The 14,035-nt window shown below is 37.0% G+C and overlaps 1 protein-coding gene across 2 annotated transcripts in view; it reads right to left on the reverse strand.

The window, feature by feature from the left end:
* Positions 1 to 7,947: 7,947 nt before the first annotated feature.
* RPS6KA5 (ribosomal protein S6 kinase A5) overlaps positions 7,948 to 14,035 on the reverse strand; it is a 168,943-nt gene continuing 162,855 nt past the window's right edge. Inside the window, exons 11-13 of one of the 2 annotated variants that reach the window (XM_057731683.1) lie at positions 13,664 to 13,823; positions 11,540 to 11,703; positions 7,948 to 9,914 (exon numbers count right to left, since the gene is read on the reverse strand). In XM_057731683.1, the coding sequence (XP_057587666.1) occupies positions 9,675 to 9,914; positions 11,540 to 11,703; positions 13,664 to 13,823 (564 nt within the window). In that variant the 3' untranslated portion in view covers positions 7,948 to 9,674. The remainder of the gene's footprint in view (positions 9,915 to 11,539; positions 11,704 to 13,663; positions 13,824 to 14,035) is intronic. The other variant, XM_057731682.1, reaches the window with a different exon arrangement.

Genomic DNA, 14,035 nt, shown 5'->3' on the forward strand with positions numbered 1-14,035 from the left:
GACACAGAGGCTGGAGTTCAAGGCCACCAGGTGAGGCGGCCCCAATACACACCCCAGCGTTTCAATCGAGAACCCAGAGAGGACATGTGCCAGGAATAAGGGAAAAACTGAAACCAGCCCTAACAAAATCTAACGTCAGCCCTCAGTGGTTACGGTGATCGGCCTGTACTCTGCCTGCTTGCTGGAAGAAAACAGAACCATTTTAGCAGGAAGATATCATTCAGGGCCTCCACAGTTTTAAATATGCAACATATGGTATTCAGCCAAACTTATGAGGCACCCTAAAACACAGAAACAAATGACTGAAAAACAAGAGGAAATATATATGGACAATAGAAACAATCAATAGGTAGTAAATCAGATACTGGATTTATTAGACAAGAACCTTAAAATTACTTTGATTAAGAAGTTCAAGAATACAGAGGAAAAGATTGAGAATTTCAGCAGAGACCGAGAATCTATGATAGTCAATGCATATTTTAGATCCCCAAATACAATATGTGAAATTAAAATTTATTAGATCCAGCAGAACAAAAGATAACTGAATTGGGAGACAGGTCAGTGAATATTACATAGATTGAAGCAAAGAGAGAAACAAAGATGGAAAACACAGAAAAGACTGTAAGATACATATGGAACATGCTGGAAAGGTTTGGAAGATTCCTAGAAAAGAGGAAACAGAGAATGGATGGGAAAAAATTATTTGAGGAATGACTGGTTAAGAATTTCCAATATTAAGGAAGAACATCAACAGATTCAACAAAAATATCCTTCAAAAATAAAGGCAACATTGAGTTGTACACTTTAAATGAGTGAGTAGTATGTTATGTGAATTTTATCTCAAAATACATGGTACAAAAGGAAATAAAGGCAAAAGAAAGTTTCAAAAAACAAAAGCAAAGATAATTCATTGATAGCAGACCTGGCACTAAAATAAATTCTAAACAGAGTTCTCCAGGCAATAGGAAAATAATCCCAGACAGAAGTCTAAGATGACAACTAAATGAAGTTTTTAAAAATCTCCAACAAGCTAAAATACTAGCGAAAAAAATGGATAACAGAGAATACTTGGTTTATTTAAAAGAAGGCAGAACAAGAGAAACAGAGGAACAGAGAGGAAATGGGACAAATGAAAAACAGACTGAGATGGTAGATTTAAAACCAAGAGCTAGTAATCACATTAACTGTTAATGGACTACATAAAGACAACTCAAAGGGAGGGAATACGGGGATATGTGTATAAGAGCAGATGATTGAACCTGACGTACCCCCCCCAAAAAAAAAAAAAAAAGACAACTCAAAAATCTTAGGCAAAACATTAGCACATTGAATCCACTGATATATGAAATGAATAATATACCATGACCAAATGGGGTTTATTCTAGGAATGCAACATTTGAAAATCAATTAGTGTAATTTATCACTGTAAGAGAATAAAGGAAACAAATCACATGGTCATCTTCATAGAGGTAGAAATAGTATTTAATAAAAACACTCAGAAAGCTAGGAGTAAAAGGAATTTTTGGTACATGGTATCTATTTTAAAATTTATATCAAAAATCATATTGAATGGTAAAATACTGAATTTTTATTTTGAGTTCAGGAACAAATCAAAGAGGTCCATTGTTACCAATTCTATTCAACATTTTTCTAGAAGTCCTAGCGAGGTCAATAAGGTAAGAAAAGAAAAATTGGGAAGGGAGAAATGAAACTATCATTATTTACATAAGATATGGTTGTATATATACATGAAGAGATACAAAAGAATCTGCAGAATTACTAGTAAAGTGAATTTAATATTTGCTAGATGCAAAGGCAATATAAAGAGTCAATTATATTTCTATATACTAACAAAAAAGAATTAGACAATAAAATAAAAACATCAAAAATCTAGAAATAAATTTAACCACTACATGTAAATCTTAAAACATTGCTGAGCCAAATTCAAGAAGACTAAGTAAGTAGATGGCTATACTATGGCTATGGATTGCAAAACTCAAAACTGAAGAGAGATAAATTCTCCTGAAATTGATCTATATTTTCAATGCAATACCAATTAAACCCTAATGGATATCTATACCTACCCCCAAGGAAACTGACAAGCTGTTTCTAAAATGTGTATGAAAATGCAAAGAGTCAAGAATAGCCAAGACTATCTGGACGATAATTAAAGTTAGAAGTCTTTCATTTTCAGATATGAAGACTATGAAAATTCCAACTGCAATGCATTGAACTTTTCAATACATTGGGCTGGGTCAAGTGAATACTCTTACAGCAATAAATGAACTTTGCCTACTACCTCATGGCATATACAAATATCAGTGCTAGATGGATTGTACACCTAATGTGAATGGTAAAACAAGCTTTTAGAAGAATTTAAGAATATCTTCATAATATTGGGGTAGAGGTTTATTAAACAGGACACAAAAATCATTAACCATAAAAGAAAAGACTGGTATATTGGACTTCATAAAAATTAGTGCTTTCTGGTCAACAAAGGTCACCATTTGGAAAGTGGAAAAACAAACCACAGGGAAGATATTTATAATAATACATCAGACCAAAAATTCATATCTTTAAAATATAAAGAACCCCAGCAAATCAACAGGAAAAAGACAGACAACCCAATAAATATGAACAAGTGACTTGAACAGGCACTTAACAAGTGAAAATTTCCAAATGGCAAATAAAGATATAAAAAGGTATTGCATATATCATTACTTCTCAGAGAGATGCATATTAAAACCACAATAAAATACACACTTACCATAATGAGTAAAATCACAAAGAAATACACACTTGCCAGAATGGCTGCAACTAATAAGGCTGATAGTACCAAGTACTGCAGAGGACATAAAGCAACTGGAACTCTCATACGTTGTTGGTGGGAGTTTAAATTGGTACAATCACTATTGGAAACTATTTGGCAATATCTTCTGCAGCTTAAATATCCATCCATCCTATGATTCAGTAGTTTCATTCTTATGTATAAACCCAAGAGAAATGAGTGCACGTGCACACTAAAAGATATGTACAGGAACGTTCATGGCAGCTTTAGACATAAGAGCAAAAATTATACAAACCCAAATATCCACTAACAGTAAAGTGGATAAATTATACTTATCTGATGGAATACTACAGAACAATAAAAAAAGAGCAAACTATTGTTATTGTTACATGCAACAACATAAATGGATTTCACAGACATGATAATCAAATAAAACGAGACACGAAGACTACAGACTGTATAATTCCACTTACAGGAAGGTCAAGAACAGGCAAAACTATTCCATGGTGACAGAAGTCAGAACAGTGGCTGTGTGTGAGTAGGGACTGGGAACCTCATCTTGATCTAGGTGATGGTTACATGGGTGCAAATATATGTAAAAATCCATTGAGTTGTCACTGAACATCTTTGCACTTTATATGTCATACTGCATTAAAAATGTTAAAAATACGATCAGTGCTCCATTTTGACTGGTCTCTTTGGCCACAGAATGTCAGCGGTCTGGACAGAAGGCAGTAGGAAAAGTTTGGGAGGAGAAACAGAGAGGAAAAAGTCATCAAATGGGCCTCCTAGAAGAAAATCACCACCTTATATAGCCTGTGTATAACCTGTTAAATAAGTTCATCTATCCACACAGTAGACAAATTAAAAGATATTTATGTATATGGCCTTTGAAATAGCATTTTTGTAAAGTAGTCCTCTCCTCGTTCATACCAAATGTTTGTATCTCAGAGATGTAAGATTGCTCACTTTCTCACATATCATTATTTCCTTATTCCTACATAATTTTCATCCCCAAATTTTCCCTTCTCTGCCCCAAACTTTCTCTGATCTTAATTACAACCTATAAATGTTAATCAATACATATTAAGAATTAGTGAGTGAAACACCAGTGTAGGGATACATTAATGTGTGTGGTCACACAACTGGAAAACAGAAAAACAACTCAGGAAAAGTACAAAAGCTACAGTGAACGAAAACAACACAGATGGCAGTGGACAGGAATGGCATTCCTTTGCGTTGTGGTTTGACGATACTTTTAATTGTCCACATAGGACAGAGGAAAAAAATGTTTTTCATCTTTTTATCCTCCATTTACTTTCTAGGAAGACAAATTCTTATCTTTATGCAAAACCGTGGGAAAATTTACATAGTTACATAGATTACTGCAGCTTAGATTATTTTCAACAAGTTTTCAGTTCCACACCCAAGGATACATTACCATTTTAGATAGAAGTATACAAGCTATAAATTAAAATGCCAGTCTTTTCAAAATTCTTCTAAGTATGTGTATATGTGGTTTCCTCTTCTTCTTCTTTTTTAAAATGTATGCAGTAAAGTTTTTAGGGGTATTTTTCAAAATTTTAGTACTGTAGCATTAACTTTATATGTGATGTAGCACCTTTATATTCCCCTTCTTATCCATCAAAAGAAAGAGAATTATTGTACATTTAATCTCTCCTTTTACCAGTATTTATAATTTGAGCAAACAGGACAGCACTAAGGTACCTAAAATAAATTGTTATGAATAATCAGATGTCTGCCACGGCAACAGGTCTTTAATGAAGATTATTATCACACATCCATTCCAACAAAGCAGTGCACATTTACATGACCAGCCTCTTACAAAGTTAAAAACTGTAGTTAAGAATGTCAAGTTCCTCAACCTGACTGAATTTTAGAACAAATAAAACAAGAGAAACAATGATTTTCCAATCTATCTATAAGCAGAAATGCCAGAAAATAAACCAGTAGTATTCTGTTCATACAACTTAAATTTTCTTTTCTAAGTCACAACATTGTGGAGGGTTGTTCTTTCTGTTTTATCCTTTTTCAACAAAGGAGGACTTCAAAACATCAACTAAAACATGAAAACTGGGTACTTCCTTGGTGGCGCAGTGGTTAAGAATCCTCCTGCCAATGCAGGGGACACAGGTTCGAGCCCTGGTCTGGGAAGATCCCATATGCCACAGAGCAACTGAGCCCGTGTCCTGCAACAACTGAAGCCTGCGCCTAGAGCCTGTGCTCCACAACAAGAGAAGCCTCCACAATGAGAAGCCCGCTCACTACAACGAAGAGTAGCCCCTGCTCACTGCAACTACAGAAAGCCCATGCACAGCAAGGAAGACCCAATGCAGCCAAAAATAAATTAAAAAAAAAAGAAAAGAAAAGAAAACTACTCCCTTATGGGAAGGTATAAGAATGAAAATGGAATTTTTTTTCTTTTTTTTTAGTGAAGAGACAAACTGTACAAAATTAAAAATGTTATGCAATGGAGGAGATTAATGGAAACCACATCATGCTAAGTATTATCTCAGTTTGCTGTGCTCTGGAGAAGAGTTGCTGTGTTAAACATTACTTGACCAATCTGATGTCTTCAACTCCTTATGACAACCTAAGCAGTATTCTAAGTAGAAAACTATTACAAAATGTCCATCCACCTATTCCAGCAGAGACATACCAGGAAAATTAAGCCTGATGAATAACTACCAAGAATCCTGTCTTTTAATTCAAGTCTCCTTCTAAATACAAAATATCAAGATTTTCACCATGTGCTCAGAAGGAATAATAGAAAGGACTTGGCTGGCATTAAGCAGTACCTATTTTGTGCTAGTATGAAGAAGCCAAGACAGATATATTTAGGAAGCACTTTAATGTCTTACTCCTTTTTGGTCTAATAGTAGGTAAATATAAAATACTGGCACCTGCTTAATTCACAAATTCATAAACTAAAAAGTGGACAACTGCCTTGAGGAAAGGAAGTATCGATTACCTAATTACATAGCAGGGAGCTGGGCATACAGAAAAAAGGGCTCGGAAGAAATATCTTGAAATCTCAAAGGTGAGAAACGCTGTAGCTGAGGACTGAAATGAGACTAACCAAACGTTCTTAAGATGAAAAATGTTGCCTCCGTGAAAATATACTCTTGCCCCATATAAACAAGATTTAAATAACTACCCTTAAGGAAAATATTCTTTCTAAGGAATGTAACAATTTGGAGTTACTTAACAAGACAGCAAATAAAAGCTGTAGCAGCTATTTACTTTGGATGGATTATACTTAAACTATTTGATGTATCTGTTCTTTTATGATTACTGTTCCATTCTTTGAGTTTTATAATAACTTGAATTTAAATTCTGAATTTCATTAGAGCCTGCTAGATTCATTTAAGTGCCAGATAAAGGGGGACTCTTGTGTGGGGTAAATAAACTAAAGGCCAGAAATTGGGGGTGTTACAGTAAGACATTTGAGGGTCCAAAAGTCATACAATTTAAAGATATTTCATTATATTACAATAATTCATCTACAATTATATTGCTATGGTGTAAGCAGCATATCAGAATTTAACTTATTTACTTAGATCTTAAGACTATTAGAAGTGTGATCACACAGTCACCCAAATCATGTTCTTACTGATCACTGGGAGAACACCCAAAGTAATCAGGTGGTCTAACACACATATAGGGCCAATACCTTAGAAATTTTCACCATTTTGAGGTACCCTGTTCTTAATAAATATGACAATAACAGGTGCTTGAAATGGGAGCACGGTGAATAAGTAGGCTTTAAATTATATACTTTTATAAAGTATTTAAGAACATATTCCAAAAAAACGAGATACAAAAGGAATTCCCTTATTTAAAATAAATAGTCACAGCTATCCTAGTAGGTTTCTTTAAAATACCTTACACAAAGCCATTTACACAGTTATTTAAGTTATCAGCATATCATAGTTATTTAGGAAATCAGCAGTAATATAAAAAAATAAATAAAAGGCAGTTTTTTGTGGGTAAATGAATCTGCAATTCCAAGACAGACCAGCATATTGAAATTAAATTAGGAGACTTGATTTTCTGTTCCAGTGGTTCAGTGGTTTATTATTTTATAGATGTTTGGAAGAATTAATGAATTTCAAAACAGCTAATTTAACTCATTCAGCCACAGGATCTGCCACAGTAATTAGAAGAAACTGGTCTTTTAAAATGTCTTTCTTCTATTACTTTCCTTTTCTTATTCTTGCCTCTCAATTAGCCATATATAGTGACAAAATATGTGAGTCAGGATTTATGATGATATGAAAACTACATACACTATAATCAATAAAAGAAGAAGGGAAAGGGTGATTCAGCTCTATCTCCAAAATTGTTACAAAGAGAATTTTGTGTATGTATTTGTTTCTCTTAAATCTACTTCTCTTTTTCTCCTAATACTGAGAAAGAGTCCTTTCATTTAACATTTTCATATGAAGTATTTTTTCAGCTTATTTTTGATGTGACTAAATGAAAGCTTTGTGAATTTTAAAGTGCAATGCACTGACACTAACAGCCCGCAGGTAACATAACTGCTGCAAACTCAGCATCTTTCTGGTATTTATAAGTAGAGCAAGGATGAAGATATTCTATAAGTGTGTACTACTTGGAGTGTTTTCTGAGCTCTTCTCAAAAGCCCATTCTAGATTGTTCAGCGAGGCTCACCAGTTGATAAATTAGCCTTCTCTTTCCTTCCTCTTACTCTGCCTGCCATTTTACCATTTCATTTTCTGTCAAGTCCTCCAGAAGAAGAGGCAATGAAAATACATGAAAATGAAACCCATCAATTTCCAATATTCACAATGCCTCAATTACACCATTAGTCATTAGGGTATACCAACCATTTTTCTGGATCATTCCCCTTAGCAGGAAAATCCCTTTAGTTTATACTTTACTAGTATTTTCTACTAGAATGCAGTTTTAAAAATGTCTTGAAGAGCTAACGTACACATTTCTAGATATGAAAATAGTCAACTTTACTATAGATATAAATGGACATTTCCTTGCTTATTGTAACTCTGTGCCTGGTAGAATCACATTCTGTGAATTAGCTACAGAGTTTGGTAATAATGCACCTAAGACTTCCCATCATTACTAAGAGTGACCAAAAGCCAGGAGTACAAAATTTTCATTGACTCAATGAGAATTATGTAGCCATTTGGGCCCCTGAAAAGTATAAAAAGTTATTTCCAATAATCAATGTGGACAAAAATGTGAACAGGGTAAGACATTTTGAAAATAGTTTAATATTTGCCATTTTTTTTGTTGCCTGTGCTATTAATATATACATTGGTTCAGTAATAAATATACTATTCCTATTACATAGAGTGCAATATTTTTAGTATTCATAACTGGTTGAAATTAATGCTGCTATTATCTCAAGAAAGGAATAAATAAATATCATGCCCAATTCCAAACTAATGCTCAAGAGGTTATCGTTAACAAAAACGACAAAAAATAGACATGTTGGGCATTACCTTTTTAAGCATGATTCCTGTAAACATAGCAAAAAATCACTTTTCTCAGTCCTGACACTCATGTGATGGCTTCAAAAGAAAATACAACATACAAATCCTATCACTTCTTTTTTTTGCAAAGGGAATGAATTAACTGTATTTTAAAATGCAGCAATCATTCAGTGAGATGTGTTCAGCACACAGCACTTGTTTTCGGTAAGAATTCAGAACTTTTGAGCAATAAAAGGGCTCTGCATAAGTTTATAAAATATGCTTTCAGGATTTAAAATTTAACAGAAAAATTTCAAAACAAGTCATAGTTATGATTCTAAAATATTATCTACATAATATACGACTACAGGAGGAAAAGCCTCACTGCAGCACAACACAGTGTACAAAGAAGCACAGTGTTTAATAGCATTTCCCTTTAGGTTTTCCTCACGTCAGTGCCTCGGTGGCTAATAATTACGTTTTACAACAAGGCCCTTCTACTTGTTGCATCCAAAGTAGAAGGGGGCTGTGAGGGCAAATTTAAAGTAGATAATGGAAAAAAAAAAAAAAGGCAAAAATACAGTACATATGCTTTAAAGAGTGCACTTTATATAAAATAGCTTGCTTTATTCATATTTTTTTATAAAGTGCAGCATTACTTAAAACAGACATGTACCTTAATATTTCGCAATAACCATTAAAACAAATTGCCAGGAAAGAGCAGTGCAAAATTAAAAACATACATAGCTTAGCATGCATCTCAGATGGGCCCCCAATATAGAGTATGGGACCTGAAGTTCTTATATCTTTTTTTTTTTTTTTACTTTTTAGAAAAAGATTAATAATAGCAGGTTATTGTCATATGTAACCATAAAATGAAAACAATAAGTTAAAATCCTCTCTCAAGAAATAGGTATAAGCCACACATAAAATTCATTACAGAATCTTTTTGAAAACAGTTAGACCTTTTTTTTTGCTGATAAATCACTGTTCAAAGGGTGCAAATCTCTTAAAAACCCACCATGCCCACGTGGCAAAGCAAAAGGTATCATCACAGTACGAGGAATTCTTGTTGGCAGACAGCTGAAGGACCTGTGACTTATTTTGTCAGCAGCTCAAATCTCACCAGTCCCTAATGAAATTGACAGACATCTTTGCTCTTTCAAAACCAGTCCTGTTGGCATCACGCTAGGTCACTAACCAGTATGACACGTGCTCTATTCACAGTAACATTCTCTGTCCAGTGCTTTTGGACCAGGATAACCAATCGGGTTTCCCTGAAAAAATTCCCTATGAGGCAGATTCCAAGGAGACCAACGGGACACTTCTTTCAAAGCACAGAACCTGGCCTCAGGCACACGCTGAGGGATAACGCATCACACGCTACGTTCCCACCACTGCTACGCTACTCAGTCCGAGAACTGGAAGAGGGTCTCTGGGTTATTGCTGTCGGTGGGATTGCTGGGCTGCAGTGTCTTTGTGGGTGTCGTTTTGCCGTGAGAATGGGAGGAAGAAGAGTGAGAGCTTTCGCTGGAGCTGCTGCGCGTCTCAGTACTGGTGCTGGTCTTTTTCATTTTCCTTCTCTTTGCCAAAGGGGCCTTATCCACGTTCTGAAGGCAAAACCCCTCTCTCTTGTATTTGTTAAAGGCCTAGGGGAGAAAAAAGGGGAACCGCCGTGAAGGTAAAGGGTTGAAGTCTTCCTGGCAGTTATGACTTACAGGCAACTTGTGGTTGGCAACCACAGCTCCAAGTTGCTCTAGGAACATGGTCCTTAAAACCACTGTATCCAAAACTCCGGGCAGGGTACAGAAGCTCATGGGAAAGGGTTTCTGAGGGCTCTGTTTACGTCCATGAGCTAGGCCGTCCAGGAGTCACAGTTCTAATACATCTTTTGAAGAGGGCAGTGCTACCTCTCAATTAAAAAACCACTCAATGCCTGGAAATTTCTGAAGAATATCAGCAATCTAACTCCCTCCCCTCATCACTCTGACTAGTTCTGTGTCTGAGATCTAAAATTCCAACTACAAAGTCCCAACACAGAGTCCCTGATCTCTACCCCCACGACAGTGCAATCTGGGTACCTCCTGGACAGAATATATGCAGAGAAGATTAGCTCTGCAAACCTCAGCCCAGCTTTCTGCTCACAGCGGCCTGTCTTTACTCTTCTTGCATTCAAGCTCAGGTGCTGCTGAGGTGACAGCCTCGCATCATGTGTCACTGAGAAGATGTAGAGCATCTGCCTCAGATGCTTGCAGTTAATCTCTTCACACCTCACCAGATCCCAGTTCATTAAGTTTTTAATCCATTTCTGCAGCTGAAGAGGAAATGCTGTCCCTGTCTCCTTTCTCAAGATAATCCTCTCAGAAGTAATTTTATTTCTCTCTAACTCGTCGGCTCCTTATACAATTACCTTAATGTATCTGCACATGCTTGGCACGAATGTGCAGAATCTACAGTTACTGCTATGTGTCTCAGCCTTTCAAGTATACAATCTTTACTTAATACCAATTAATTTACTTCTTATCCCTCACAGTCTCTAGAACATATTATGCACAAAATGATTGTTGAATGAATGGACTTTCACATGTGCCTTAGTTCCTAATGCTTATTTATAGTTTTTACAGTCATTTAGCTTATCTGAGAGAAAAAAATAGTTCTGATACAGACTTGTGGTTGCCAAGGGGGACAGGATGTGGGGGAGGGATGGATGGGGAGTTTGGGATTAACAGATACAAACTATTATATACAGAATAGATAAACAACAAGGTCCTACTGTATAGCACAGGGAACTATATTCAGTATCCTGTGGTAAACCATAATGGAACAGAATATGAAAAAGAATGTGTATATATATGTGTATGTGTGTATGTGTGTGTAAGTAACTGAATCGCTTTGCTATATAGCAGAAACTAACAGGACACTGTAAATCAACTATACTTCAATAAAGTAAATTTTTAAGGAAAGTTCTGATGGTATGTATATTGTTTTCCTTATGGACTGAAAAATTTCAACTATTATCAGACTACTGCCTCATCTCACAAACTCATCCTAAATGTCAAATAAATACTTTGTGGGTTAGTGGTGACTCTGGTCCTCATGAACTTTCTGTTTATAAATGTGTTTATATCATTAAAGGGATTTATAAAAGCATATCTAAAATTAAAAGAACCCATTTTAAAAATTGTATTACTATGAGTGTATCTCTAAGGTTATAGAGTAAGAACATCTGATCCCTTTTCAAATGACCCTGCATGTGCAGAGCCCAGAGCCTTACATGGAAGGTTGCTTTCACACAGGTGTGCACAGCAGCTCCTGAAGACCCTAGGATGTCTGGAGTCATCAGTGGGTTTGAGGACAGCTGACTGCCATCTTGAAGCCATTCATTGTATCTCAAGCCAGACATTTTAAGCCTTTTATTTGGATCAACTGTGAGAAGTCCTGTGGGGATAAATAAGATATTTTTGTTTTATGATTTGTCATTTCAAACATGGTTTAAAATCAACCTCAGACATAGATCTCAATTTTGTTCACCAGACACGATGGTTTCTATAAGGCGCTGACCGCCTACAAAGATAGTTATGTACATTTTCATGTACATTTAAATCCCCTAGTGAATACTGGATGCTAATAATAAAGCTCACAATAGCCTATTTCTAGGAGGCTGTAGGCTAGCTGGTTTTCCATGAGGAGAAAATAACCACCCAAAACAAGGACTCTCAGTGGCAACCAGGCAAACTCCCCCAAAACAAAGAATATTGAGATCTACTCCATTCATACACAAACATCTTCTACAAGTTAGGGTGTGTGGAGATGTGGAGATGGACACTCAGAGAGGAGCTGTGGGGAGACACACAGACAAAACCCAGGTCTCATCACATCAGAGGACAAGAGCTGTAGCACGAGCCCCGGGCACGGCAGGCTCAGGGGAAGGGCTCAGCCTAGGGAGTGCGGGCACCCTGGGGGGCTCCCAGGAGACGAGTCCTGGGGGATGAGCAGAAGTGGGCTTGATGAAGCAGGGTGCCCCAGGGATTAGGAAGAGCATGTGTAAAGGCAAGCAGCATCCCAACGCTTGGCCCGTTTGCGGAATTCAAGTGTTCGAGGATGGCGCAGCGAGGGTGACAGGAAGCAGAGCAGGCAGGGCCAGACTGTGAAGGGCTCTGAATTGCGAGGGCTCCACTGTGGAGTTCGCCTGAAGGATTTTTAACAGAAAAGAGGCATGACTGCATTTGGACATTAGGAAGGTCACTGTGCTGATGGGGAGTGAGACAAGTTGAAAAGTTGAAGGCATGCTGTGGATTTCAGGAGAGAGATGCCGCCAAGAACTAAAGTGCCAACCATGTGAATGGGGAGGAGGGGGGCTGGGAAGGATGCTGAGCCCGCAGGACTGGCTGCCCGCCTGCGGAAGGCGAGGGAGGTTGCAGGGATCTAGGTGATGGCGGGTCCTGTCCTGGTGATCTGGTTTCTTGGCCGTGTAAAAAGAGGGAGACCAAAAGAAACTTGTACCATAATGTTTATTGCAGCACTCTTTACAATAGCCAGGACATGGAAGCAACCTAAATGCCCATCAACAAATGAATGGATACAGAAGATGTGGCATATATATACAATGGAATATTACTCAGCTATAAAAAGGGATGAGATGGAGCTATATGTCATGAGGTGGATAGAACTACAATCTGTCATACATAGTGAAGTAAGTCAGAAAGAGAAGGACAAATATTGTATGCTAACTCACATATACGGAATCTAAAAATGGTACTGATGAACTCAGTGACAAGAACAAGGAAGCAGATACAGAGAATGGACTGGAGAACTCGAGGTATGGGAGGGGGCGGGGGGTGAAGGGGAAACTGAGACGAAGCGAGAGAGTAGCACAGACATATATATACTACCAACTGTAAAATAGTCAGTGGGAAGTTGTTGTATAACAAAGGGAGTCCAACTCGAGGATGGAAGATGCCTTAGAGGACTGGGGCAGGGAGGGTGGGGGGGACTCGAGGGGGGGGCGTCAAGGAAGGGAGGGAATATGGGGATATGTGTATAAAAACAGTTGATTGAACCTGGTGTACCCCCCCAAAAAAAAAATAATTTAAAAAAAAAAAAAAAGAGGGAGAAAGAAGGAGGCACATGCTTGGGGGAAAAGAGAGTAAAAACAAAGAGGTTCATTTTGAAGCTGTGAGATTGAGATCTAAGCACTAGTTCACCTTGTGAATGTGGCTAAGATTATTGAGGGAGAGTGTTATGATAAGAAGAAAATAAGGCTGAATAGAGTAGCCTGAAACCTTTTAGAACACACAGGGGTTCCTTGAATAATTCACAAATATATGTGTCATGGGTATGATTCCACTTCAATCACTATACATCATGTAAAATATAAAATTTTTCATTAGATTCTTACCTTGGATCAAATCTTTAGCCTCTTGGGATACATTCTTCCAGGCTTCTCCTTCAAAGGAGAAATCTCCCTTTTTAATTTTCTTCATGATTTCCACTGCACTGGTGCACGTCAAACTCTTGTCATGAGACTGGAATGGAACTTGCCCTGATAACATTGTATACTATCAAGAAAGAAAGGGAACAAAACAGAATGTCTGCCAAAATCATCCTCAAAGCTACTCTGGTAATTTCATTACTAACTTCATCTCAGCATAATTTCCCAAATATCACAATTAGCTTTATTGGGTTTAAACAATTACATGACTTCGATCACTGAAACAACCAACACATTTCAGACTTGTGTATAAACAGGAAGGGCTTATTATGATATCAA

This window comes from Hippopotamus amphibius, chromosome 4, assembly GCF_030028045.1.
Source record: "Hippopotamus amphibius kiboko isolate mHipAmp2 chromosome 4, mHipAmp2.hap2, whole genome shotgun sequence".
In the NCBI taxonomy this organism is placed as follows: Eukaryota; Metazoa; Chordata; class Mammalia; order Artiodactyla; family Hippopotamidae; genus Hippopotamus; species Hippopotamus amphibius.